At 39.1% G+C, this 24,826-nt stretch overlaps 1 protein-coding gene across 3 annotated transcripts in view; it reads left to right on the forward strand.

Annotated features, from left to right (window-relative positions):
* The window catches only part of PDGFC (platelet derived growth factor C), a 393,961-nt gene that overhangs the window by 184,833 nt on the left and 184,302 nt on the right, over positions 1 to 24,826 (forward strand). For all 3 annotated transcript variants that reach the window (XM_089670414.1, XM_089670412.1, XM_089670413.1), the window contains exon 2: positions 12,323 to 12,518. In XM_089670414.1, the coding sequence (XP_089526540.1) occupies positions 12,323 to 12,518 (196 nt within the window). The remainder of the gene's footprint in view (positions 1 to 12,322; positions 12,519 to 24,826) is intronic.

A 24,826-nucleotide genomic window follows, 5' to 3' on the forward strand; every position in this document is an offset into this window, starting at 1 on the left:
TAATCACATAATTGTTTGGCTACTTTTTAAACCATAATGATAACATAAATCACCCAAATGGCCCTGATCAAAAGTTGACATACACTGGAATGCTTGGCCTTGGTACAGACACAAAAAGGTTAAAATGGCAATTAAAGATTCATTTCCTACTTCTTGGCTTTTTAAATTGCAATTAGTGTCTGTGTATAAGAATAATCAGTCAATGAGTTTGTTAGCTCTCATGTGGATGCACTGAGCAGGCTAGATACTGAGCCATAGGGATCAGAAAAGAAGTGTCAAAAGACCTGCAAAACAAGGTAATTAAACTTTTTAAAGATGGAAAAGGATGTAAAAAGGTATCCAAAGCCTTGAATATGCCAGTCAGTACTGCTGAAGAAGTGGAAAATTTGGGAATCTCTTGATACCAAGCCAAGGGCAGGTAGACCAAGCAGGATTGCAGCCACAACTGACAGAAGAATTGTTTGGGATAGAAAGGAAAACCCACAGGTAACCTCAGGAGAAATACAGGTTGCTCTGGAAAAAGACTGTGTGGTTGTTTCAAGGAGCACAATATGATGATTCTTGAACACAAATGAGCTGCATGGTCCAGTTGTCAGAAAGAAGCCTTTACTACATCAATGCAACAGAAAAGCTTGGTTACAATATACCCGACAACACCTTTACACTCTTCACAGCTTCTGGTACACTGTAATCTGGAGTGATGAGACCAAAATAGAGATTTATGGTCACACCTATAGTTTTTATTTGGAGTCAACAAGGCCTATAGCAACAAGAATACCATCCCCACTGTGAAATGTGGTGGTGGCTCACTGATGTTTTGGGGGGTTGTAAGCTCTAAAGGCACATGGAATCTTGTGAAAATTGATGGCAAAATGAATGCAGCATGTAATTAGAAAATACTGGGAAACAATTTGCATTCATGACTCTAAGCACAAGGTCAAGTTGACCCTCCATTGCAGTGATTACAGCAGAAAAAGGTGAAGATTCTGGAGTCTCCATTGCTGTCTCCTGACCTTAATATCATCGAGCCACTAGGTAGATCTCAAACATGCAGTTTATGCAAGACGACCAAAAACTTTGCATGACCTGGAGGCATTTTGCCAAGACGAATAGGCAGCTATACCACCTGCAAGAATTCACAGCCTCATAGACAACTATTACAAAAGATTGCATGTTGTCATTGATGCTAAAGGGGGCCTGAGTCAGTAGGAACTGCATTAGATGGTGATGATGTTGCAGAGAGTAATAAAATTGTTTATTCATGGAACATCATCATAGAGGTTAAAGGGAGATCTGAGGGTAACTTTGGTCATATCTTTATAAATCCTTTTAAAGTAGTATTAAACCTCAAACCAAAAATGTAACAGATTGCAGCTTACCAATCATCAGATGTGGTGGCTGCATTACATTTTGGTGAACTGAAACTTTTCTTTGCGGGTAGACCTAATTAAACAAAATATATATATTTCTGCATGGACTGGGTCTCTCCAAGGGCTTATGTGACCTTTACTGGCAGTCACATGATGTTGGGGTGAATCTAATAGTCATTATGCCTATTGCATGAATTTTTTCTAGAGATATGGCTCATAGCAGCCAGCAGTATTTCAAAAAGTGAGTGGGTTCAGACACATTAAAGACAAAAACTATAAAAAAGAAAACAAACAAAATAAGGAAAAGTTAAAGGCAAACACATTCTTTGAAAATACCATCCAAAATAAAACATTTGATAACCTAGCCTTTGAATTGCAGGGCAGTAGAAACCACAATTGCAGCAATCAATTTTAGAATAGAGAACAAGGCAACAAGGACTCTTTGCCTTGACTTTGCTATTTTAGTAACAGTTGACCCCTACATGACTGTCCTGCTCATGGTGTTTACGTATTCCCATGTCCGCTACCCTTTTATTATTTATATCCTAACAATATACTCTGTTGATGTTATGATTTCTCCCGTTGTTTGTAGTATATATATATTTATATTTTTTATATCAGTATGACTTTTAACCATCGTGCGGTTTGAGACCACTCAGTGTGAGAAGACCATCTACTTTTTATTTGCTGGCTTACAGAAGAAAAAATACTTTGACCATCTGTTAACCATGACTAATAGGAAGCAGAGGCATTTTCAATGATTAATTATATCTAAGGTGTTAATCGGTTTTAACTGACACAAATGCATTAAACTGTTACAATTATATCCTCTAGCTGTAAATGCTATACCAAACTAATGCAACAAGGGCACTTTTTGGTACAAGGTCAGGTTTAAACTATGACACTGATAATGTCTAAAACCATGTTTATATTATAGTATTCGTTTTTGTAAACTAAAAGTAGCTATCCTAAGTAATGATTACAAAATCTGCAGCGACGTATGGCACACAAAAGCCTAAACTAACGTAGCTGTGCTTTGTTACTAAAGCTTGACCTTCTTTGGCTTCATGGCTAAACCCTGTCATTGTTTTATTAGGCTTCCTTTGTGGACAGTAAGGGCAATCTTCTGGAAATGAAGATGGCAGTTGGTGGAGCTTAGCCACTGAGTCAAGGTCAATCAGCCCCTATAACATAATGAAACAGAATTTGTTTTCTGGCTAATAGCATACATTTCGGGGTGACTGTCTTCCCTTACGTAGAACGTTTACTTCTAAAATGAAGCACAGGTTCAATTTATGTCCTAGTGGCCAAGGGAGTGCTTTTCTGAGTAACTGCTAGCTCTTTATCAGAGCAAGCAACTGACCAAAAAAAATCTTTGTAGAAAATTTGTAAGCAAAAACATTTTAGGTGCAATCCATTTTAAAGTGAGCAAATGAAAGAATTTTACTAATTGCCAATCAAGGAAATTAACCCAGATGGCTTATTTAGTAAAGAAATAAGCAGTTCGTGAAGCCAAAAAAGACATAATAGAAATTCCGAAGAGATAGGTAAGGCTAAAGTAAATTGAAAACAGAGTGGCTTGTGTGAATACAAAACTAGTGAGTTTACCACCAGCTATGACATAAAGATCTTCCACTATTGAACCTGGCCTTCCACATCCTGAAGTCTCATTGCTTCCACTATAGGACCTGACTTTCCACACCTTGAAGTCTCACTGCTTCTCCAACTGTAGGGAAGGATTTATACCTTTCTATATTCTTAATAAATTAAATTGATATTTAAAAATGAGGGTAAGTCTTCCTTGTAGCAACAATGGTGAATGGGCAAAACTGGGAACTAACAATAAAAAATCTTAAACCTGCAGATAAAACAAACTTGAGAGTCATTTAAAAATACTGACATTTTTGAAAAATCCAGCATTTTTGGTATTTTCCAAAAACCAGAATAATAGTTTTGAGTGGGTTGATTTTAAATTTGCCAAATATACATTATAAAAAAAAAAACTATGTATGTGAATATAGTTTAGCTCGAGTCGTTTAGGCCCCATTTCAGACTAAGTCACCAAGATTTTGGAATGTAGCAGTAAAATAGCCTACAGTCGTCTGATTTGATTATGCCATGGAGAACTAAGAACAAAGCAGCATTAAAGTTTAGAACACACTTCTCAAGTTACAGCATTGCCTGCTAAGTCATACTGCAGTGGGCTCTACGCACTTGACTGTGCCAGAAGACAATATGCAAAAGTAATTATAGATTGCTCGGAAAACATTCCTGCACACAGAGACTTTTCTGGAGATAAAAGTATATGGACTGAAGAAAAACCATTGCTTTCACTCGCAATATGAATGTCTGTAGAAAGTTATTTTAAGGGCATTGAGCATGATTGAACACAAAACATTGCATCTTTTTCTATTTAACAGAGTTCCAGGTGTCTTTCATTCCTAACTTTCATTGACATTTTATGGTTGATTTTATGGAAGACTAGTTTAGTTTTTCAAGCACCCATTTTGTCTCTGTAAACCTGAATATAACTCATTCACCACTTCTGTGTGTGGTCTCCTGTCTAAAGCAATATGCCGAGTGTCTAAGCTGTTTCAATATAACTTAAAATTCATCTCTCCTTTCAGAAGATCCTAAAGAACTATAGGAATGAGCAGACAAAACAACGTCATTCATAGTTTATTTCAACTGACCATTATACTGCAGAGTATTCTATGATTATGCAGCTGCTGGGGTTTTCCTAACTAACTTTCTGGCCCTTTACCTACAAAAATTGAAAAATAGATGCAGTCTTTTTATTATTTTGATTCCATTATTATAACATGCTTTGTTCATAAAAGAGCCATATATCTCAGCAGCAGTACCGTAGACACCATTTATAAACTGGAATCTCTCCCCAGATTTACAGCTGTTGACATTTCCTTGGCTGTTATATAAAACCTCACACATCAGCCATGATTTTTAATCCAATAAATGTTACAACAGCTACTGTTTTCCCTTACTTGTTTTTGGGGAGCGACCAAGATATGGTGGGAAAAGAGAATATCTCATTTCAGTAAAAATACATATGTAATGACTGAAAATGAAGAGCTATTTCTAAAGATGTTTTTATAAATGTGGATACTCTCTTATAAATCAATAGACTTTGCTCCACAGCTCTTCTAACTTAGTTATACTTAACCTGCATGCTAAGGGAACATATAGCACTTCTGCTCTAAAATGGCATTAAGGTCAGGAGCCAGAACAATTTTTTAAGGGAGCCTATGATACACTGATCATGCACATATATATAAGACAGGAATTTTCAGACTTCATTGGCCACATACATGTTCAGTGGCATAAGTACTTACACACAGGCTGCACCTTGTAACATTTAGGCTGCATGCACACTAGCTTATTGTTAAGCTCCCAGCAGATCCTGGCAGCTACTTATTAGCATTATCCTAAGTGTCCATACACACTGTTGTAGACTAGAAGCATTTTTCAAGCTTCAGTTTCTAGTAGCAGGAAAAAAAAGCATTTTGGGTGTATTTTTTTGGGAGCGACTTGCCAGCAGAAAAAAGTGCTCCTAAATGCGCCTAACCGCTGGCTCCAGTGTTTTTTTTAAGTGAATAGCTGGTTGTTAAGGAATAGGCCAGAAAGCCACCTGCAAAAGTGACAGCAGAGCTCATCTCCCATTATATTGTAAAGCGCTGAGCAAACTGTTGGCGCTATATAAATCCTGTATAATAATAATATAATAATCTCAGCCCCATGAAGACTGAGATTGAGCTTTGAAGTTATTTTTGCAGCAGTTGCTTTCTTATACCAGCTCACAACCCTGCGCAATGCCCTTTTGTCTCTTTCAGTCAGTTGACTGTCAACCGCGCTTATGTTTATCAGATGAAATTGTCCCGGAAACTGTATATGCCATTGTAACCTTTGATACTGTACCTCGTGACATGGCAAATAAATTAGCAACTTTAGTCACAGAGGCACCAGCTAAGTGGTGCAACAATTTGCCCTCTTTAAAACTCAGTAATCTCTGACACAACTCCATATTACTGGCAGCGCACTCAGTGAATGATGAAAGCAAGGCTTCCCACCTGTTAGCTAGGTGTCATTCTTACTTTTTTTTTTCCCCAGCGGAGCTCCATGTAGAAGAACCACCAATAATCAACCAAGTGAAAGCGCCATAACCCTGATGGGCCCCTGAGTTTTGTAACAATTCAAGTATTATTTTTATTATTATACAGTATTTATAAAGCGCCAACAGTTTGCTCAGCGCTGTACATTGCAAAGGGAGACAATACATGAGATAGTACAATAACAATACAATGCGATACACGAGGGGTTCGAGGGCCCTGCTCCTTGGAGCTTACAATCTAGGAGGGAGGGGATAGTTGTACAGGAGGAAGAGCTGTGGGGGATGGAGAAGTAAGAAGAGTGGAGGAGATCGGCAATTAGCAGGGGGCGGGGTAGGCTTCCCTGACGAGGTGTGTTTTCATGGTGCGCCTAAAGGAGAGGAGAGCAGGTGATAGTCTGATGGATTGGGGTAGGGAGTTCCAGAAGATGGGTGATGCCCTGGAGAAGTCCTGGAGGCGGCATGGGAGGAGGAGACCAGGGAACTAGAGAGAAGGAGGTCTTGTGAGGAGTGGAGAGTGCGTTTTGGGTGGTATTTGGATATTAGGTCAAGTATTCACTTTATCATCACACAGCAGAAACAAAAGAAAGTTACATCACTTCCACTTTCAACGTGAGACATGTCGTCACTTTCACACCTGAAAATCATGTAGTGTTTCCATTTTTTGGCTCACCCCTGTATATCTTTATACAATTCTTAATTTTTCTTTTGTTATAAAGTGAGACCCAGAGTAGAGCAAATGGATGGAGGGTATGGATAATTAGGGGAAGAACAGGTAAGAAAAGTTAAACATGTGAGTTCAATGTGGAAGGGGTGTAGGTCTTATTGGAGTGGTGACTGAAAGTCAGATGGGTAGGATGGAGCCGCAAGGGTTGATAGTGGGAAGGATGCTGTATATTCATTCTGGAAAATTCAGGTGAAGAGAAAATTTTCCTGCCCACCCATCCTATACTTGTGGATCATTGTAAGTCAGTGGTTGCAGGGAGGTATGTATAATAATAAAAAAAAAGCTAGGCAGGTCAGGGGTTCTTTGGGGGGGAATAAGTGAATACTTGAATTGTTACAAAACTCAGGGGCCCATCTGGGTTATGGTGCTTTCACTTGGTTGGTTATTGGTGGCTCTTCCACCTGGAGCTTCGCTGGGGGAAAAAAGTAAGAATGTGTAAGTTCATAACATCTTCAAGCCTGTTGGGGCATGGCTAAGGTCAATTCTAGTTATAAATTCATGGTCAAAATTGTTTGTTGTTTATGCTAATGTTATGTTATTTTTTTCATTTTGTAAATAAAATGGCTGGTGTGGCCGTATAAACCCATGTCACACAGTCCATGTTATTATTTTAAGAGTTAGTAGAAGAACTGAAGTTAATGAATCCTTTAGTCATGTTAGAGATATTTCCCTGTATCTCTTGAGGAAGCAAAGTTCTTTGAAAGGCTTTTAGAAAGTGACCCTGTCCTACTGTGAAATACAGCTGATTGCCAGAGAATATTTGAGGAGCCTATGTCTGGAAGAATGGAAATGTGTAAACTTGATTAAACTGTGGGAAATATAGGGCACATACTGTATATGCGGACGCATTGGCAGTATCTCCAAATGTGTTGCTACCAATGTTTCTAATGTACTTGTGTGAGCATTCTATTCTGTAAAATAATATATTTGTTTTATATTTGGATATTTTTGATATGTTTGATTTCATCTCATTTCAAAGTCCCATGGTATTACATTTGTTTTGGTTTCATGCTGGTTTTGGGATGTAGTGCTAGGGCTATTTTCTCAGCCCTTGATCCTTATATTCCTGTACAAATATTGGTTACCAGTGCTGATAAACTTCACTTTTAATGTACGGTGGGTTAAAGTCTCCTTAGCAGTGTGAAATCCCTATTCATTAAGTCATTTGTAGCTGTTGAGTATGTGTTTAATGCATTAAGTTTAATGCATTTTTAAGAAGTTAATGGACTCTTTTTAATATGTTGTGTTATATGTGACTGCATCTAACAGACCTTTCTGGAATATACTTATAACATGTGCTACTGTAGTTATTACTTTATGTAATAATTGAAAAATGTGTAAAATTATACAAAAATACAGGTATATATAATGAATATATATCATATACTTTTTGTTATTTTATTGCTTCTAAATTGTATTTAGAGTCTACTACAATTAAAAAAAAGTGCAAGTAAAAATACTACAGCTTGTTTGATCTGCAATTCATTTTTTTATTATTTGTCATAATCTGGGACAGACTTAAGAGTAATTCTTTTATCTGCCGGATATGTACAGTAAGGGCAGGTACAATGCAAACATCCTCTCTAACCCCAAAACCACAAACCTTATAATACATAATCTATTGCTTTGTGGATAATAGTTAAGTGTGTCATTCCAGCTCAATACTTTAAAGACGCTTTAACACAGCAAGACATATTATGGGGTTGATACACTGATGCCTAAGAAAATAAAATAAAGCCCTGTTCTAAAAAATGAATTAAAAGGTTGGAATACAACAGGAGCCAGTAATCAGTGGGTACTGGTAAAGTCTACCATCTTTGAGGTAACTAGATTATATGCCAAGCAAATTAAGAGTAAACAATTTGGTTCACTAAAGAGGTAAGTAGGATAGTGAAGGAAAAACAACACGAAATTGTATGTGATAGAGAATTGTAAAAAAACAAAATAGGCAAATGAAGGTCAAACACATTATCAGTGCTGACAAAGCATATAAAGAGAAGGAAATGGCTAAATCGAATAGGGAAGGAGACAATACCATTTGTAGGTACATCAGTGATGGAAGCAAAAAATACAATGGGATCACTAGAATGAAAACTGGGTGCTACACTTGTTACATACTGTAGTTACATCATTAGTCTGGCTGACAAAAAGACAAAAGTCCATCCAGTTCAACCATTAGAACCCCCCCCCCCCCCAAAAAAAAATGTATAATCCTATACCCACAGTTGATCCAGCAGAAGGCAAAAAAACCAGCAAAGCATGATCCAATTTGCTCCTGCAGGGGGAAAATGTATTTCTGATCCCCCAAGAGGCAATCAGATATTCCCTGGATCAACTTTACCTATAAATGTTAGTATCCAGCTATGTTATGTGTATCTAAGAAAGAATGCAGGCCTTTTTTAAAGCAATCCACTGAGCTAGACACCTTAATCTCCTCTTCTTAAGAGAGAGAATAAATTAAATTCCTTTCATCTTTCCTCATAGCTGAGCTCCTCCATGCCTCTTATCAGTTTGGTTGAACTTCTCTGTACTTTCTCCAGTTACCCAGTATTCTTTTTGTAAATTAGTGCCCAAAACTGAACTGCATATTCCAGATGAGGTCTTACTAATGATTTGTACTGGGGTAAAATTATATCTCTCTTTCTGGAGTCTATACCTCTTTTAATACAAGAGAAGATTTTGCTCGCGCAGCTTGGCATTGCATGCCATTATTAAGCTTACAATCTATCAGAACTCCCAGATCCTTCTCCACCATTCATTCCCCCAGTTGTACTCCCCTTAGTATGTATGATGCATGCATATTCTTAGTCCCCAAGTGCATAAGTTTACATTTATCAGCAGTAAACCTCATTTGCCACATAGTTGCCCAATTAAACATTGCATTGAGGTTGGCTTGTAAATTGGAGACATTCTGTAAGGACGTTATTCCACTGCACAGCTTGGTGTCATCTGCAAAGACTGAAATGCTATTTTTAATCCCAGACCCTATATCGCTTGTAAATAAAATAAAAAATAAGGGTCCCAACACTGAACCTTGGGGTACACCACTGACAACCCTAGACCATTCAGATCATTAACCACTACTCTCTGAATACAATCTTTTAGCCAGTTTTCTATCCATTTCTATTCTGATTTTTCCAAGCCTGTAGGCTTTACCTTACTCATTAGCTGTGTGTGAGGAACTGTGTCAAATACTTTCGCAAATTCCAAGTATACAACGTCCACCGCCACCCTTCTGTCCAAGGTTTTGCTCACCTCCTCATAAAAAGAAATCAGATTTGTTTAACAACTTCTATCTTTCATGAATCCATGCTGTCTGTTGCTTAAAATATTTTTTTTCAAGCAAGAACTCATCCATGTGGTCTTTTATTAAACTCTCCAGTAACTTCCCAACTATAGAAGTTAAACTAACAGGTCTATATAAAAAATATAAAGATTTTGATCCTTTTTAAATATAGGCACCACATTGGCCTTATGCCATTCCAGTGGTACTATGCCAGTCATTAAAGAGTCCCTAAAAATTAGAAACAATGGCTTTGAAATTACAGAGCTCAATTCTTTAAAGGCATGTGGATGTGTGCCATCTGGCCCAGGTGCTTTATTCTCCTTTATTCTATTTAAATATTTCTGGATCATATCAATTATGAGCCAATGTTGATCATTTGGGGGTGTGTCAATACCATGCCCATTATGGTCAGGAACTCCCCCATGCTGCTTTGTATATACAGAGCTGAAGAAGGTATTTAATAAATTTGCCTTCTCTTTGTCCCTAGTGACCCATTCTAGATTATTTTGTAAAGGGCCTACATGCTCTGACCTGACCTCTTTACTATTAATATATTTGAAGAATTGTTGTGGGTTTGTCCTCCTATCTTACTTGTGTACTGCACTAATGACAAGTTGGGGGATCATATTGGTTTTAGTAATGACAATTCATTTTCAGGAATTCTAGAGATAGAGGTAGCAGAGGAATTGGGCTGGTTAAAGCTTAATAAAGCAATGGGCCCTGATGGTATTCATCCCAGTATTCTAAAAGAACTTTGAGGTATAGTTAGTGGACCATTTCTGAACTTCTCGCTCAATCCCTTCCAACAGGAGATGTTTCCCATGACTGGCAGATAGCTAATTTTGTACTTCTCCACAAGAAGGGTAGCAAGGTAGAAGCTTGCAGCTATAAGCTAGTGAGACTAAAATCTGTTGTTGTGAAATTAATGGAATCACTACTAAAAAGAAGAATCAATGATCACTTGAAAACACAAAATTTGCTGGACTCAAAGCTGCATGGCTTTATTGAGGGCAGATCATTTCAGACTAATCTGACTGATCTGTTTGACTATATTACTAATGGTTTGGATCAGGGTGGTGCTGTGGACATAGCCAATCTTGATTTCAGCAAAACATTTGATACAGTTGCATGTAATGATCTAATGAAAAAGTTGTACAAGTTAGGACTTAAACCTTGGATGGTTCAGCAGATATGCAGTTGGCTAAAGGATATATACCAGAGTGTGGTTGTGAATGGGGTTCATTCGGAACAGAGACCAATCCCTAGTGGTGCACCACAAGGCTCTGCACTAGGTTCTGTTCCATATAATCTATTTGTAAGTGATATACCTAAAGGTTTGACTAAAGGATAGATATCAGAGTGTGGGGATCATAGCCTTGCACTGAATACATTGCATGTGAGGAAGCTGAGGAACAGTCCACTGCTGGAATGTAGAGGAGTGCTGGCTGCTGTAGGATCACAGGATCAGGTAAGTAAAACTGCTTTTCCTACTTCCTTAACCTAAACAAGCATTTAACCCTTGCAATGCAGGGAAATCCCAGCTGCAAGGAGAGATTTTTATTTTAAATGTCCTTAGCTTGGCTACCAATTCCTTTTAAAGTTTTGAAAAAGAAGCAGTTCATTTTCAAAATCTTCCATCATACGTAAAGCTACATTGCTATTTATGATTCCTTGTTTTGCATATAAAAGGGTACATACCAGAGGCGGACTGACAACTCATGGGGCCCCCAGGCAATAGGGTATCATGGGGCCTCTGTGTCCTCGCCAACACTCAAACCACACCCAAAAAAGCCAATGAAAGTTACCAGGGGCATCTCATGGGGCCCCCTACTGACCCCGGCCCTAAGGCAGTGCCCGAGTTCCCGAATGGTCAGTCCGCCCCTGGTACATATCAATTTAATAATCAGTGAGAGATGTTGTTCAATGCGAAAGAGAGAAAGGTGTTTGTGTAAACTACATAAAGAAAACAGCAGAGGGCACCAACTAAGTGCAGTATATAGGAAAATACTTTATTAAAAATAACAGGTGGTAACTCACAAAGCGCATGAGGATAAGAACATGTCATCTACCCAGTGCAGGTAGCTGTTTAGCCTCAACATGTCTTCAAATGCCACGGTCAGGAGCTGTGTAGGACACCAGAAACAAAACCAGAACTCCTGGAGCCAGCCACCCTACAGCGCATAGACTACTTGAGCCTTGAAAAAGGAGCAGTTATGCTCCGAAAACATGTAGCTACGCTCCCTATGTTATGGCCCTCCTAGGTGTGATGACACTTACAGTTTTTTGCAGTCCATGTGATTCAGGGTTCTGGTAACCTACACGGCTTATGACAGTGGTATCTTTCTAACTTTTGAAGACACACTGAGGCTCAACAGCTAACTGCACTGGGTGGATGACGTGCTCACATCCTCATGCACTTTGTGAGATGCCACTCTTTTTTTTTAATAAAATATTTTCCTATGTACTGCTCTTAGTTGGCTCCCACTGCTGTTTCCTTTGTAGATTGCAGATATCACTTCAGTCTGATTGAGAGCTACCAAGGATATTTTTGGACTTTCTAGTATATTCCTACACTGATGCAGCACATTCATGTGTATGATTATGTTGTAGCTAATCGGTATCCCAACCTGCGCTTGTCTTGATTATTCCGTGTGTTTCTAATTCTTATGTTCACTGTGTGCAAGTCAGATAAACGCCTGTTTCTCCCTATATTTTGACAAGCATATGCAGTTCCTTATGTGAAGAATAACTGTTCAGAATTATACCAGTGCTCTTTTAATGGCATTTTCACCTTTGTTATCTACTATTTGTTGTAGGAGTGCAGGAGCACCAGCATGAGAAGATTGTTTCAGTTTCATTTAATGGATCCATCCACAGCCCCAGGTTTCCACACTCTTATCCAAGAAGCACTGTGTTGGTATGGAAATTGGTTGCACTGGAGGAACATGTACGAATACAACTGACCTTTGATGAAAAATTTGGTCTAGAAGACCCAGAAGGTGATATATGCAAGTAAGTAATGAAGGTATATGGTTACAAATCTCAAAAATGCTTGCTAATTTCATAATTTTAAGTGGGTCTGGTCTGGTCACATACCATACTTGTTTGGGACATTGTTTATTGCTTTGCCTACTGTAAATATTTTTTAGGAACCGATATCTACATTTCCCTTTTGTAATTTTTCAAGTGCGCATGTACAACTAGGGTAGACTCTTTGCTATTCATTTTTGCTTCATAGAAATTGCCCCTGCTAGAAAAGCACAAGTTCACACTTGAGTGTTTTGTAGTTTAAAGGTCAAAAAAGCTCAACAAGCAAAAACCTATTGTTTTCAGTAATCCCTGTTCACATCTGAGTGTCCTGTTGTTTGTAGCAAAGCGCCTGTCACTCAAAAAAGTGCATTAGTTTCGTTTCAGGCAGAATTGAGCTTTTTTGTTGCCATAAACGTCAATGGAAATGCCTAAACACCATGACTTGAGCTTTTTTCTAGAGTTTTGTCACATGTTTTTTGCTCAAACAGCAGCTCGCCACTCCTTTTTCAGCACCACTCCACACCTCTTAGTTGAAAAATGCCTAAAAAAAGCTGCAATTCTGCTCCGAAAAACTCCCCAAAAACATGAAAAAATGCTTGAAAGCTTGATGTTAGGTGTGAATGTAGCCTTATAGCCCAATTCAAGGCAAATAAAAGATTACACCTTGTGATGGGGATGGGCCTGCACTGCAGGGGTTAATTGTTTTGGGGACCAAAAAATTTACTTAACTGATCGTCTGCTCTTCCCCGCTGCTAGACCAATCCCCACAGTGTCATTTCCCCTACGCTCTAGCTGCCTAGGATCCTGACACGATCGTGTCCAAACAGGTTCTATAACAATGCACTGCACGTGTTAAAGCAGAGTAACAGTCTACTTCTGGAGCATGGGGAGCTCTCCCCTAAACAAAACAAGCAATTAAGCCTTGCAGTGCAGGTGCAGCCCCACTGCAAGGGATACTTTCACATTTTCCTGGAGATGGGCTGTAAGTACTATCTAGAAGAAATACTAAGGCACTTTAGCCCAGCACTTCAGCTAAGGCACAAAAAGAAAATCATCAGCAAACTACTTTGCAAAACACCAAACAGACTGCAACCAAATTCAGGACGGCTCATGAAGGAGTATTCAACAAGACACTGAGTATGAAGTAATGCCTAGACTAGGAGAAATAGAAAGCTTTTTCGTTCCTGCAAAATATAGTATATTGGCACATAGGGAGGCTGGGATTTAGAAAAATAGGAGAACTTAGCCTTTAAACTTTTTCCTTTACCCCTCTTTTTTACCCTACAGCCTATACAGTATTTATCACTCATTACCTCCTGCTAGTTCTGAACACTCACCTTTCTGCTTCTCCTAACATCTGGGGGTATATCTTTTAATCCTGGCCCTCCATCATTTACACCCACCAACACAGCCTAATTTTTATTCCTCTTTTTCCTAGAATCAGCTCCACCTTCTCATGTGCCATTTGGAATGCCCACTCATTCTGTAACAAACTCACCTATATCCATGAACTTTTTATCACTAACTCCTTTAAGCTACTTGCTGTTGCTGAAACCTAGCTTCAGAAATCTGAGTCTGCCTCTTCAGCTGCCCTCTGCCATGGTGGCTTTTTCCATCGTGAATTCACACACCTAGGCCAAGGGGAAAAAAGGGATGAGGAGTTGGAATGCTTCTATCCTCACAAAGCACCTTTCAGGTCTTCCCTCACCTCTGTCTCTCTCTCTCTCTCTCTCTCTCTCTCTCTCTCTCTCTCTCTCTCTCTGTCCCTCTCCTCTTTTGAAACTCAATATACTTGTCTATTGATTTATATCAGGAGAAAGCTTGGTGAGATTTGGTTTTACGCCACAGTCACTCCAGCGCACGACTATGTCTCTTAAGATTTCTGGTGTTGCCAGTCTGCCGAGGTTGTAATGGTCGGGGCCAGATGCTTCGTGTTGTTAGAGGAGCAAGTGAGTCTAATGCGGATGAAAGCGAACTATTGTAGACAGCAGTGGCCAGGTCAGGGCAGAACATGGGAGAGATTCTGTCATAGAGGTGGTCAGTTGCAGAGTGGCAAGGAGCAGCATTCAAGTTGTGAAGGTTTCTGCGGTTAATTGTTTGCTGCTTGGAGGGATAGGTATTTGAAGATGAGGACACTGTGAAGGTGATGAGATTGTGATCAGAGAGAGGAAAGGGGGTGTTTGTGATGTTGTAGGGAGTACAACGAGGGGAAAACAAGGTCTAATGTATTCCCATCAGAGTGAGTGGAGGACTGTGTCCATTGCGTTAAGGCAAAAGATGAGGTTAGGTTGAAGAGTTGGGATGTAGCTGGGTTGTTCACATTAATGGGGATGTTAAAATCTCCAAGAATGATAGTGGGTAGTTCAGAGGAGAGAAAGTAGGGTAGCCAGGTGGAGAAATCATCAAGAAAGCGTGACACGGGTCCAGGCGGCCGATAGATCACTGCAATCCTCAGAGAAATGGGAGAAAACAGCCAAATGCAGTGAGTCTCAAAAGAAGAGAAGGATAAAGAGGGAGGGGTAGGGATGACTTGAAAGGTGCTCAGTGGGGATAGAAGCAAACCAATCCCACCTCCTTTCCGGCCACTGGGTCTGGGTGAGTGGGTCCAGAGAAGGTCTCCATAGGAAAGTGCTGCGGGAGAAGCAGAATTTGCTGCTTGAAGCCAGGTTTCTGTAATTGCTAGTAGATTAAGGGAGCGGGATACAAAAAGGTCATGGACAGAGGTGAGCTTATTGCAAGCAGAGCTGGCATTCTAGAGCGCACATGAAAAAGGGAGGGTGGTTTTTGGGAGCACGGGGACTGATATTAAATTAAGGGGATTGCCGTTATTCCCGGAAGAAGAAGGATGCCTGGTGTGGGGGTGAGATAGTGGAGGACTACGGTTTGGGGAGATATCCCCAGAGGTTAGGAGAAGAAGGAGGGTGAGGAAAGTAAGATGGGAGCGGGATGAATACGAGTCCACATGCCTTCCAGTCCTGGTGTTTGGGTCAGCAGGTGAGTAAAGTATCAGCAGGAGGTGATGAGAGCAGTAGTAGGGAGATGGTAGCAGTGAAGGTGAGATGTATAAGCTTTGGGGTGGAGTAGAGGGGTAAAGAAATGAGATTTTGGGAACACAGGATAGTAATATGACGAGGAGTAGAGGTGGCATATTAAAAGGTAGATGGAGTGGCAATCAGACTTGTAGGAGATGTTTCCCAGAGTGTTTGCTTGCAGTCCATCCAGCATGCAGTAGAGTTCTTTGTTGTATCTTCCTGCTGCTTGAGTTATCCTGCTTTAGTTCAACTGCTGTGTTCAACTGTAGCTCCACACTCCAGCATAAACCACACTCACCCAGAGACCTGCCCCCCATCTGTGACTGTGCCCCCCCCCGTCTGTGACCTCCCCCCATATGCTGGTCTAAATTTATAGGGAGATGGTCAAATGAGCAACTCTTCTCCGCCCCAATTAGGAACTGATAAGGATCACATGAAGTGGGGGGGGGGTGTTCTCAAAGACAGACCAGACACAGGCCAGAACCATAAAAGAAGTGCAACAAGAGGTGAGAATCAATCAACACAAACAGACCAAAATATATACACTATTTGTTCTGAGATTTGCAGAAAGTCTATGTGTTGCTGAAGTTACAGTTTAGAGTGGAGATGAGAGCAGCAATTTACCCAGAGATATCAGAAGTCTATGCCTTGCTAAAGTTACAGTTTAGAATGGAGATGAGAGCAGCAATTTACCTGTGAAAAAGCAGGGAAGCCTTGATTAGAGTGCTGTGTTCAACTGCAGCTAGACACTCCAGCATAAATCACACTCACGCAGAGACCTGCACCGCATCTGTGACTGTGCCCCCCGCCTTTAGGTGATCTCTGAAAGAGATTGTGATTGCTATCACTTCAGGGAGGCCTATACTACCTCTAACAAATAAATTGTACTTTTACTTTCTCTGTCAGCTTCATTCTTCATAGTTATTACCTTTTGTATAAGTTGAACCTCACTTTTAGATTGCAAGCTCTAACGAGCAGGGCCCTCTGATACAACCTGTATTAAATTGTATTGTAACTGTACCATTGTCCTCCATTTATAAAGCGCTGTACAAACTGTTGCTACTATATAAATCCTGTATGATAATAATAGTATTAAAATAGGTCATTCCAGTGCATTTGCATGAAGTGAGGTGATTGTAGCCGTATTAGTGCATTTGCGACAGAAATATTTGAGTACTGTCCGTGATACTTTTTTTATTTGCACTAACATACAATTTTGAGGACAAGCTTTCGGGGAATGTCCCCTTCTTCAGGTCTTTAGGTCTTCAGGTCTAAGTTCAGTACTGCTTAAACCTGAAGAAGGGGACATTCCCCGAAAGCTTGTCCTCAAAATTGTATGCTAGTGCAAATAAAAAAGTATCATGGACAGTACTCAATTGTTTCAGTGCATTTGCAGAAAGTGAGTAGTGAGTTAGATGTTACAGTAGGAAAACATTTAATCCCCTCAGCTCCCCTGTTAGATGAGTAGCACCTTTACAGGTATCTCACCTTATATAAAACTGTTAGTACTAGGAATAAATATAATATGGCTTCAAGCTCTCTGCAGATTTCTGTAAAAAGCAATGATACAATTACAGAAGCTAAGGAATGGGAATATAGAAAAATTCCATCTGAACAGTGAGTACTGTTCCCATGGCTAGCTGCAAATTGAAATGGAAAGTTTTTTCTAACAACATTAATTGCACAGTGGCTTGTGCTGCAAGTAGGAATGCAATATTTTAAATATACTAAAAACAAAGGTTTTTCCAGGGTACATTAGAAGTACCAATTAGACATTTTGTTAATGCACGGTTGTTCTCTGCACATCATTAAGCTCGTATTTAATATTATGTGGAGGATTTGACTGAGTCACCTTCCAGCGATAAGAATTTGATTTTATATTGTTCAAAAGAATAGTATTTGACATCTTTGGAAAAAGTAGTATTTTCACTTTATACTTCCCAAAGACTATGATATTTCTCTTTTATTACATACAGATGCACAAAGACTTTAAAGTTTGAAACTGAGAAGTGCAATACAGCTCTCACTTCAGTTTTTACCAGCTGTTTGCGACACTTAATATGTAGTATAGTGCTTAACGTGTTTTACTGATACGTTACCACTTGAGGCTTATAGATCAAACAAGAAAAAAAGTTACTGCATCCACATTTATGTTCCACTTAAGCTGTTGCATCTGTTTCTCTCTTTTAAGCTACATAATTCAGTACTACTGATATCATATTGCACATAGCATATAGAAAATTGTAAGTTTGCACATTGATTTCCACAGTAAGTGTCTTATGTATTTTTGTTTGTATTTAAATTGCAGGCCAAAGTAGTTGCAGGTCAAACCCACAGAAAAAAATATTTAGTGTAGACCTTTGTACGTTGGAACATCTACTGGCATGTCTTTTTCTAGGATGTCAAAGTATCTTCACCAGATTGAAATGGCAGCCACTCAGATCAGGTTATATTTAAACCAATATCACCAGTGCTTGAAAAAAAAGTGAATAAATAGAATAAGTGCATAAACAAATGTGTACCTACCAGCCACTGAACACAACACGCTAAGGGTCCATATATTACAGTCATGGCCAAAAACATTGGCACCCTTGCAATTCTGTCAGATAATGCCCAGAAAACTATTGCAATTACAAATGTTTAGGCTTTCTTATGTTTATTTCTTTTTTTTATATTGATATGACACAAAAAAAATTGAGAAACAAAAAGCCAAATCTGACACATTCATTACAAAACCCCCAAAAATGGACTTGACAAAATTATTGGCACCTTCTTAAAATTGTAAAAAATAATCACATTTCAAGTTTGTGATGCTCCTGTAATTTGTAATTAAACTCACCTGTATCAATTAACAGATCTTAATGTTCCTGTGTCCACTGTGCGTAAAATTGTCAAGAAGTTTACAGCCCATGGCACTGTAGCTAATCTCCCTGGATGTAGACGAAAGAGAAAAACTTGATCAAATATTGTGACGAAGGATTGCTTGAATGGTGGGTAAAGAACCTCCATCAACTTCCAGACAAATTTAAGCTGATTTTCAGGAGTAGCGTACAACTATGTCAGCTCGCACTATACATTGCAATCTGAATTAAAAGGGAATCTATGGTAGGAGAACCAGGGGGACTCCACTGCTGACAAAAACTAAAAGAAAACAAAATTACAGCTTTCTGGTAAATTACAGCTTTTGGGTAAAGACCATTATTTTGCTATTTTCAGAAAAAGAAATGAGGCCTTTAAAGAAAATAATACAGTCCCTACAGTCAAACATGGTGGAGGTTCATTGATGTTTTGGGGTTGCTTTCCTGCTTCAGATGTGTTGTGTTGAACGTGTGCATGGCATTATGATATCTGAACATTACCATAGAATTCTGGTGTGCAATGTAGAGCCCAGTGTCATAAAGTTGGGTCTCCATCAGAAGTCATGAGTCTTACAGCAGGACAATGACCCAAAGCACACGTTAAAAAGCTCCCAGAAGTGGTTTCTGACAAAGCGCTGGAGAGTACTGAACTGGCCAGCAATGAGTCCAGATCTCAATCCCATAGAGCATCTCTGGAGTAATCTCAGAACAGCAGTTGGGAAAATGAAACCTTCCAGTTTGAGAGACCTGGAGTAGTTGGCGAAAAAAAAGTGGTCCAAAATTCCAGTAGAGAGGTGTAAGAAACTCATTGATGGTTACAGAAAGTGATTGAATTCAGTTATTTATTCCAAAGGGTGTGCTACCAAATATTAAATTGAGGGGTTTTGTGTGGAATGCATCAGATTTGGCTTTTAGTTTCTCCACTTTTTTTGTGTCAAACCAATACAAACAAAAAAAATTAAACATGAGAACGCCTAAACTTTTGTAATTGCAACAATTCTCTGGGCGAAGTGGTGCATTATTTGACAGAAATGCAGGGGTGCCAATATTTTTGACCATGACTGTATGTCTTCTTAATATTCAGAGCTAGTATTAAATATAAATATGCATAGCAACATGCGTGCATAAATCAGTGAAATATTCCTTATTAGTGTCAACAATAAAAGTCTATTAAAGTACATATATCCTCTTCCATAATGTATCATAATTTACACTATAAAGTGTCATGCAACTGTGTAGCAATACTCCACAATCTTCTGTGTTCCACTCCACCAATATGCAACACCACCAACCCAGAAGACTCACCAGATAACCACGACCTCTCCTTTAAGAGTAGGTCTAAATCAGCTTTTTCCCTCCAAGGGGTCACTCTCCAAGCCTCCTTCACTTTTTTTGTTCTCATATGACACAGGAACGTCATATAATTCAAAAGGAAAAAAGGCTCTAATAGCTTAATAACGTTTTTATTTTTAAAAATATCCATGCTCCATATTTTATGTGATACATCGATGTGTTCAGGTTACCATCACTGCCAATGTACAGTGCACCCCTAATCCATTTCCATTCACCCTACATAAAGGCTCTTGATCCATGCCTGATTTGGAACTAAAGTCTGACCCGTCATTTGTCAAGCCAAGGTGCCTGATCATTGACTGTATTGTTGGTCTGCAAACCCTCATTTACCTGATAAATTCATTTTAGTTCCTCTCATACACCTTTTCCTTTTTTCTTTCTTTTCCAAGAATGTTATTAGTATTTTAAGACAATGACAACAGCATAACAAGGACACTTAAAGATACAGTATCCGTGATGTAAGAGAACAAGTCACAAATGGCATGGGATCATACTGTGTAGTATGCATAAAGAAAATGGGTTGAGTGTACTGTATATGTACATTTTCACATTTAGAAATACAGGAATATACTCCAAATGATGTGAGCTTTCGGTTAGATATGTCTAGAAGTGACATGGTATGAGGCTTGTAAGATGTTGAGTGTTAAACAATGGAAGGCAATAATTGCATGACCATAACCATAAAGAGGTTGGGAGCTGTATTCCAAGATACCTTTCCTTTTGTGCTCGGAGACATATTAAAATATATTTGAAATACACCAGACATATTGACCATATATTGTGTGTTCCCAAATTCTATTTCATACATTTAATGCCCTTTTGACACTGTCAGAAGTATATACTCTATATATTATACTGTTACTAATTTTATTTGACAAGAAGAGCTTCTGGAAGGCTCTTTGGCAGATATGGGGGAGGTAACATTATGTATGCATGTATGTATGACATATGTAGCTTACTCTTGCCTCTGGCATTCTTTAGGGATCAAACATTTCAAGTACTTGGCTCCCTTCTCTGATCTCTTGGTTCCGTTGCACTTCTGGTCTCAGCACTCTACTTTGTAGTGTGTTCTTTTGTCAGGAAATCCCCATAGGCTTCAATTCATTCAAAATGTTGTAGAGCAGATTGTAGAGAATAGAAATACAGTATGCTGAGTCAGGGGAGGGTGTTTAAAAGCCACTGAAATATTACTGACGAAGTACAAGATTCTCACTTTGCATATCTGAACTGTTGTATGGCATTGAAAGTAACTTGTTAGATATAAATGATGCTGCATAAGTGAGGTATTTCAGGATTTTTACACCTCATGTTAGATGCTTGACCTTGAATTTCAGAAATGCTACAGGGTTCCCGGTTTAGAATCTAATATTTATAAGTGCAATCCAACAAAATCCAACAGGTGCCCTAAAATACCACTTCACACAACATTTGTATTCCCATTTATTTACAGAAGTCATACTGCACTAGTAACATATGGACAGGGATTATATGGCCACTGTACAGAGTTTCAGTTAGAGACAGCCATTCTGAATATAAAAGGTTAGAAAATGGCAGCACTAGGGTCGTTGGTTCGAATCCCAACCATGACACTACCTACCTGGAGTTAGGGATAGGCTTGAACATCAGCCGTTCGTGTGTTCACCAAAAACATGAACGGTAAGGTCATTCAGCGGGCTGTTCATCCGCTGCACTCCACAATGCACTGCACACAGTGTATTGTGAGAGGCATGATTGGCCAAAGCACTGCACCTGACCACCAATCACAGCACAATTGGGCAGAGCTAGCAGTGATATCACCACTAGCTGTGCCCAATTGTTTACATCTGACTGGCAAATGTCAGATTGCGTTGAGTGCAGGTAGGTTCACGGGCTTTGGGCTTTTTCTATGTTGGCGAGTCAGCATTGTCGTGACAATGCTGGATGCCATGACTGACAATACATTACAGTAATGGAACCATTTATTTGGCTTTTTTTCTTTTAATTAAAGGAATGTTTCAAAAGTCTGGCATCTTTATTTTTTCTAAATGTAACCCTTTAGTGAATGGATAGAGGTACAAGTACCCCTTACTCATTCACAAGGGGAGGGGGGACAGCATCAGGGTGCCTCCTTATTTAAAGGGGTATCCTGATGCTAATGAGCCCCCTGTCCACAAACCCCCACAACCACCAGGCCAGGGTTGTGGGAAAGAGGCCCTTGTCATCATCGGCATGGGGACACCGTCCCGATGCCAAGGACACTTAGCCTAGTAAGCTGCTGGGAAGGGACGGGTGGCTTTTCTACCCTGTAACACCTATGGTCAGATCAAGGGTCTGGTAGGAATTTAGGGGGGACCCCACACTTTTTTTCCCCATATTGGGGGATGGGGTTCCCCTTAAAAGTCCTACCAGACCTAAAGGGCCTGGTATGGCTTTTAGGGGGAACCCCACACACTTTTTTTTTTCTTTTACTGTGGGGTCCTTCCCAACCTTCCTACCAGGCCTGACGAGTCTGGTATAGATTGGGGGGGGGACCCCATGCTGTTTTTTTAAAATGTCATTTAAAAAAAAAATGTCATTCCTGCTGCAGCAGGTTCTATACATTCTGCAGATTTGCAACTTTGCAGGTAGTTTAAGGATACCCTCTAGGCATGATATTTAAAGAAAATGTTTTCTCTTTTATTTTTACTTTAAGCAATGAAAAATGACTGCCCCTTTAAAAACGGTACTTTTCAAATTGATTTTTTTCATTGATTCGTGTCCCTCAGGGCAGTACCCGAGTCCCCATACCCCTTTTATGGCCAATAACTTGCATATAAGCCTTCAATATGGTCACTGTTGAATTTACAAGTTCAAGTCCCATAGACTTGCATTGAGTTCAAAGTTCGCAGTCGAACATTCATTAGGTTCGAACGTTCAACCACGAACCGAACATGGCGGTGCTTGGCCCATCACTGTACTTCCTGTGCCTGTGCGGATTTCCGCCGGGTACTTCGGTTTCCTCACACATTCCAAAGACATGCTGGTAAGTATATGTGTCTGTCTACATTGGCCCTAGTATGTGTATGTATGAATGTGAATTAGGGATCTTAGATTGTAAGCTCCATGAGGGTAGGAACTGAAGTGAGTGTGCAATATATATGCCATGTGCTGTGTAAATTGACTGCACTATATAAGTACCTGTAATAATGAACACAACTTGTCATGCATGGCCATTGATTTACAGTATAGAAGAATATCAAACACCCTTGCTGTTAAGGAATGTCAACCAGTGGCAGGTGAACTATGACTCTAGCAGTGTGCTGCAGAGATGCTTATCTTCAGATGTCCGAAAACCTGGCAAACATGGCACATACCATATTGCTGAATGTCTTATAGGTACTTCATTAATTAGACTGAGCTAAAACCATGAGAGAATGCTATCTACTACTCTCATACTTGTATAACTTCTCAATAATTTTGACAGAACAGGACAGAAATGGAATTTGAGGTCGGGAATAACAGAAAATCAATATTCTGGCTGAAAATAAATAATTGAGACAAAATTCTGCTGGTTATATTTTATTACAAAATGTAACTATTTAACATTTTTTTACCTAGTACATAACAATTTTGTTATTTATCTTTTTATTAGCGCATTCTGCAATACAGACTGAGATGTGCATTAAAATCAAACTGTTTCTGAAAAAACTGTGTGCTAAATTACAGTCTGCTATATTATATTTAATGTGTCTGATCCCACCAATAAGAAGCAAATATTTCCACAGTCTGGAAAACTGAGCATGTATTGGAGCTTTCTGTGTAATAAATTTTGCATGTGGAAATACAAGAACTGTTGTTTCCAGAATTACCCTTGCTGCTGATATTGCTGTGCTGAGATAGACTGTATATGATTCCTACTCTGCACCAACACCTGCATCCTGCATAACCTGTAACTGCACACAAATACAGCAATATATCATAGTCAGGATTGCCCATAGCAGCTTGCTATGGGGGCACTCAGTAGTGGGGAGGAGCCAGGAGCACCAGTGGGGAACCCTTATGCCAAACCATGTACAGCTACTGTAAGTATGAAATGTTTTTTATTTAAAAATTATAGATTTACAATCATTTTACGTTAGAAAATATCTTCATTCTCTTGCCTAATCTCTCTTTAGGTATAAATATTCTTTACATTTCTTATGTTTGTAAATGCAAAGACTAGTTTACTTTGAAATTACAAAAAACATGTCTGTGTATAAAGTTTGTAATAAAAATATTTACATTAAAATTAACCTTAAGAGAGATGTGAAATATTAGCACAGTCAAAACACAGCAGTAATTGACAACACAAGTGTTTTGCGTTACACAGTGTACACTCTATCCAATATGTATGTAGCCATTTCCCTCATAGGCAAGAGCTGCACGTTTGTATTACAATGTACACGAATTTTGAAAGGGAGCATGATGAAAACCAGAGCTATGTTTAGCGGTGCAGTATAAATAACCCAACATGTGGGAGCTGAAAATAACACAATCTGGGATTCACATCCAAACTAATTTCTGCTGCTGATAGGCAAGAGACTTTCTCAAGTCCCCTGAAGGCTCCACACAGATGAGTGCTATTAGATACTAGTAAATTTCACATCTAGCTGAATATATAAAAGAGTTCATACATTGATGACTTCTTTGTGTCTTTGCTTATTTAGGCATTTTATTTGTAAATGCGTAAAAAAGAGCATACTTTCTTTTATAAATATATATATATATATTGTAACTAAACAAACAAATGTAGTATATTGAAGAGTACTAGGCCTTAGATGTGGTGGGTGGATTACTTTCCATTTTTCAGGTTAAAGTGGTAGTAAACTCTAGTAAATAAAAATAAAAAAAACAAAAAAAAAATTTCCCCCTGCAAGACAGGCATAATGTGCTAATATATATAAATGGAAACACAGCAGCGCTTATCAGAGTGTAGTATATAAGATGAAACTCTTTATTAAATATAATAAGAGCAACTCACAAGAAGAATATGATGGCTCGCATATCACACAATAAAGGTTCCTCCAAGCTCAATCTGCTATGGGTCTTG

This window comes from Staurois parvus, unplaced genomic scaffold, assembly GCF_062004578.1.
Source record: "Staurois parvus isolate SC_StPar_1 unplaced genomic scaffold, SC_StPar_1.0 ptg000090l, whole genome shotgun sequence".
NCBI classification, from domain to species: domain Eukaryota; kingdom Metazoa; phylum Chordata; class Amphibia; order Anura; family Ranidae; genus Staurois; species Staurois parvus.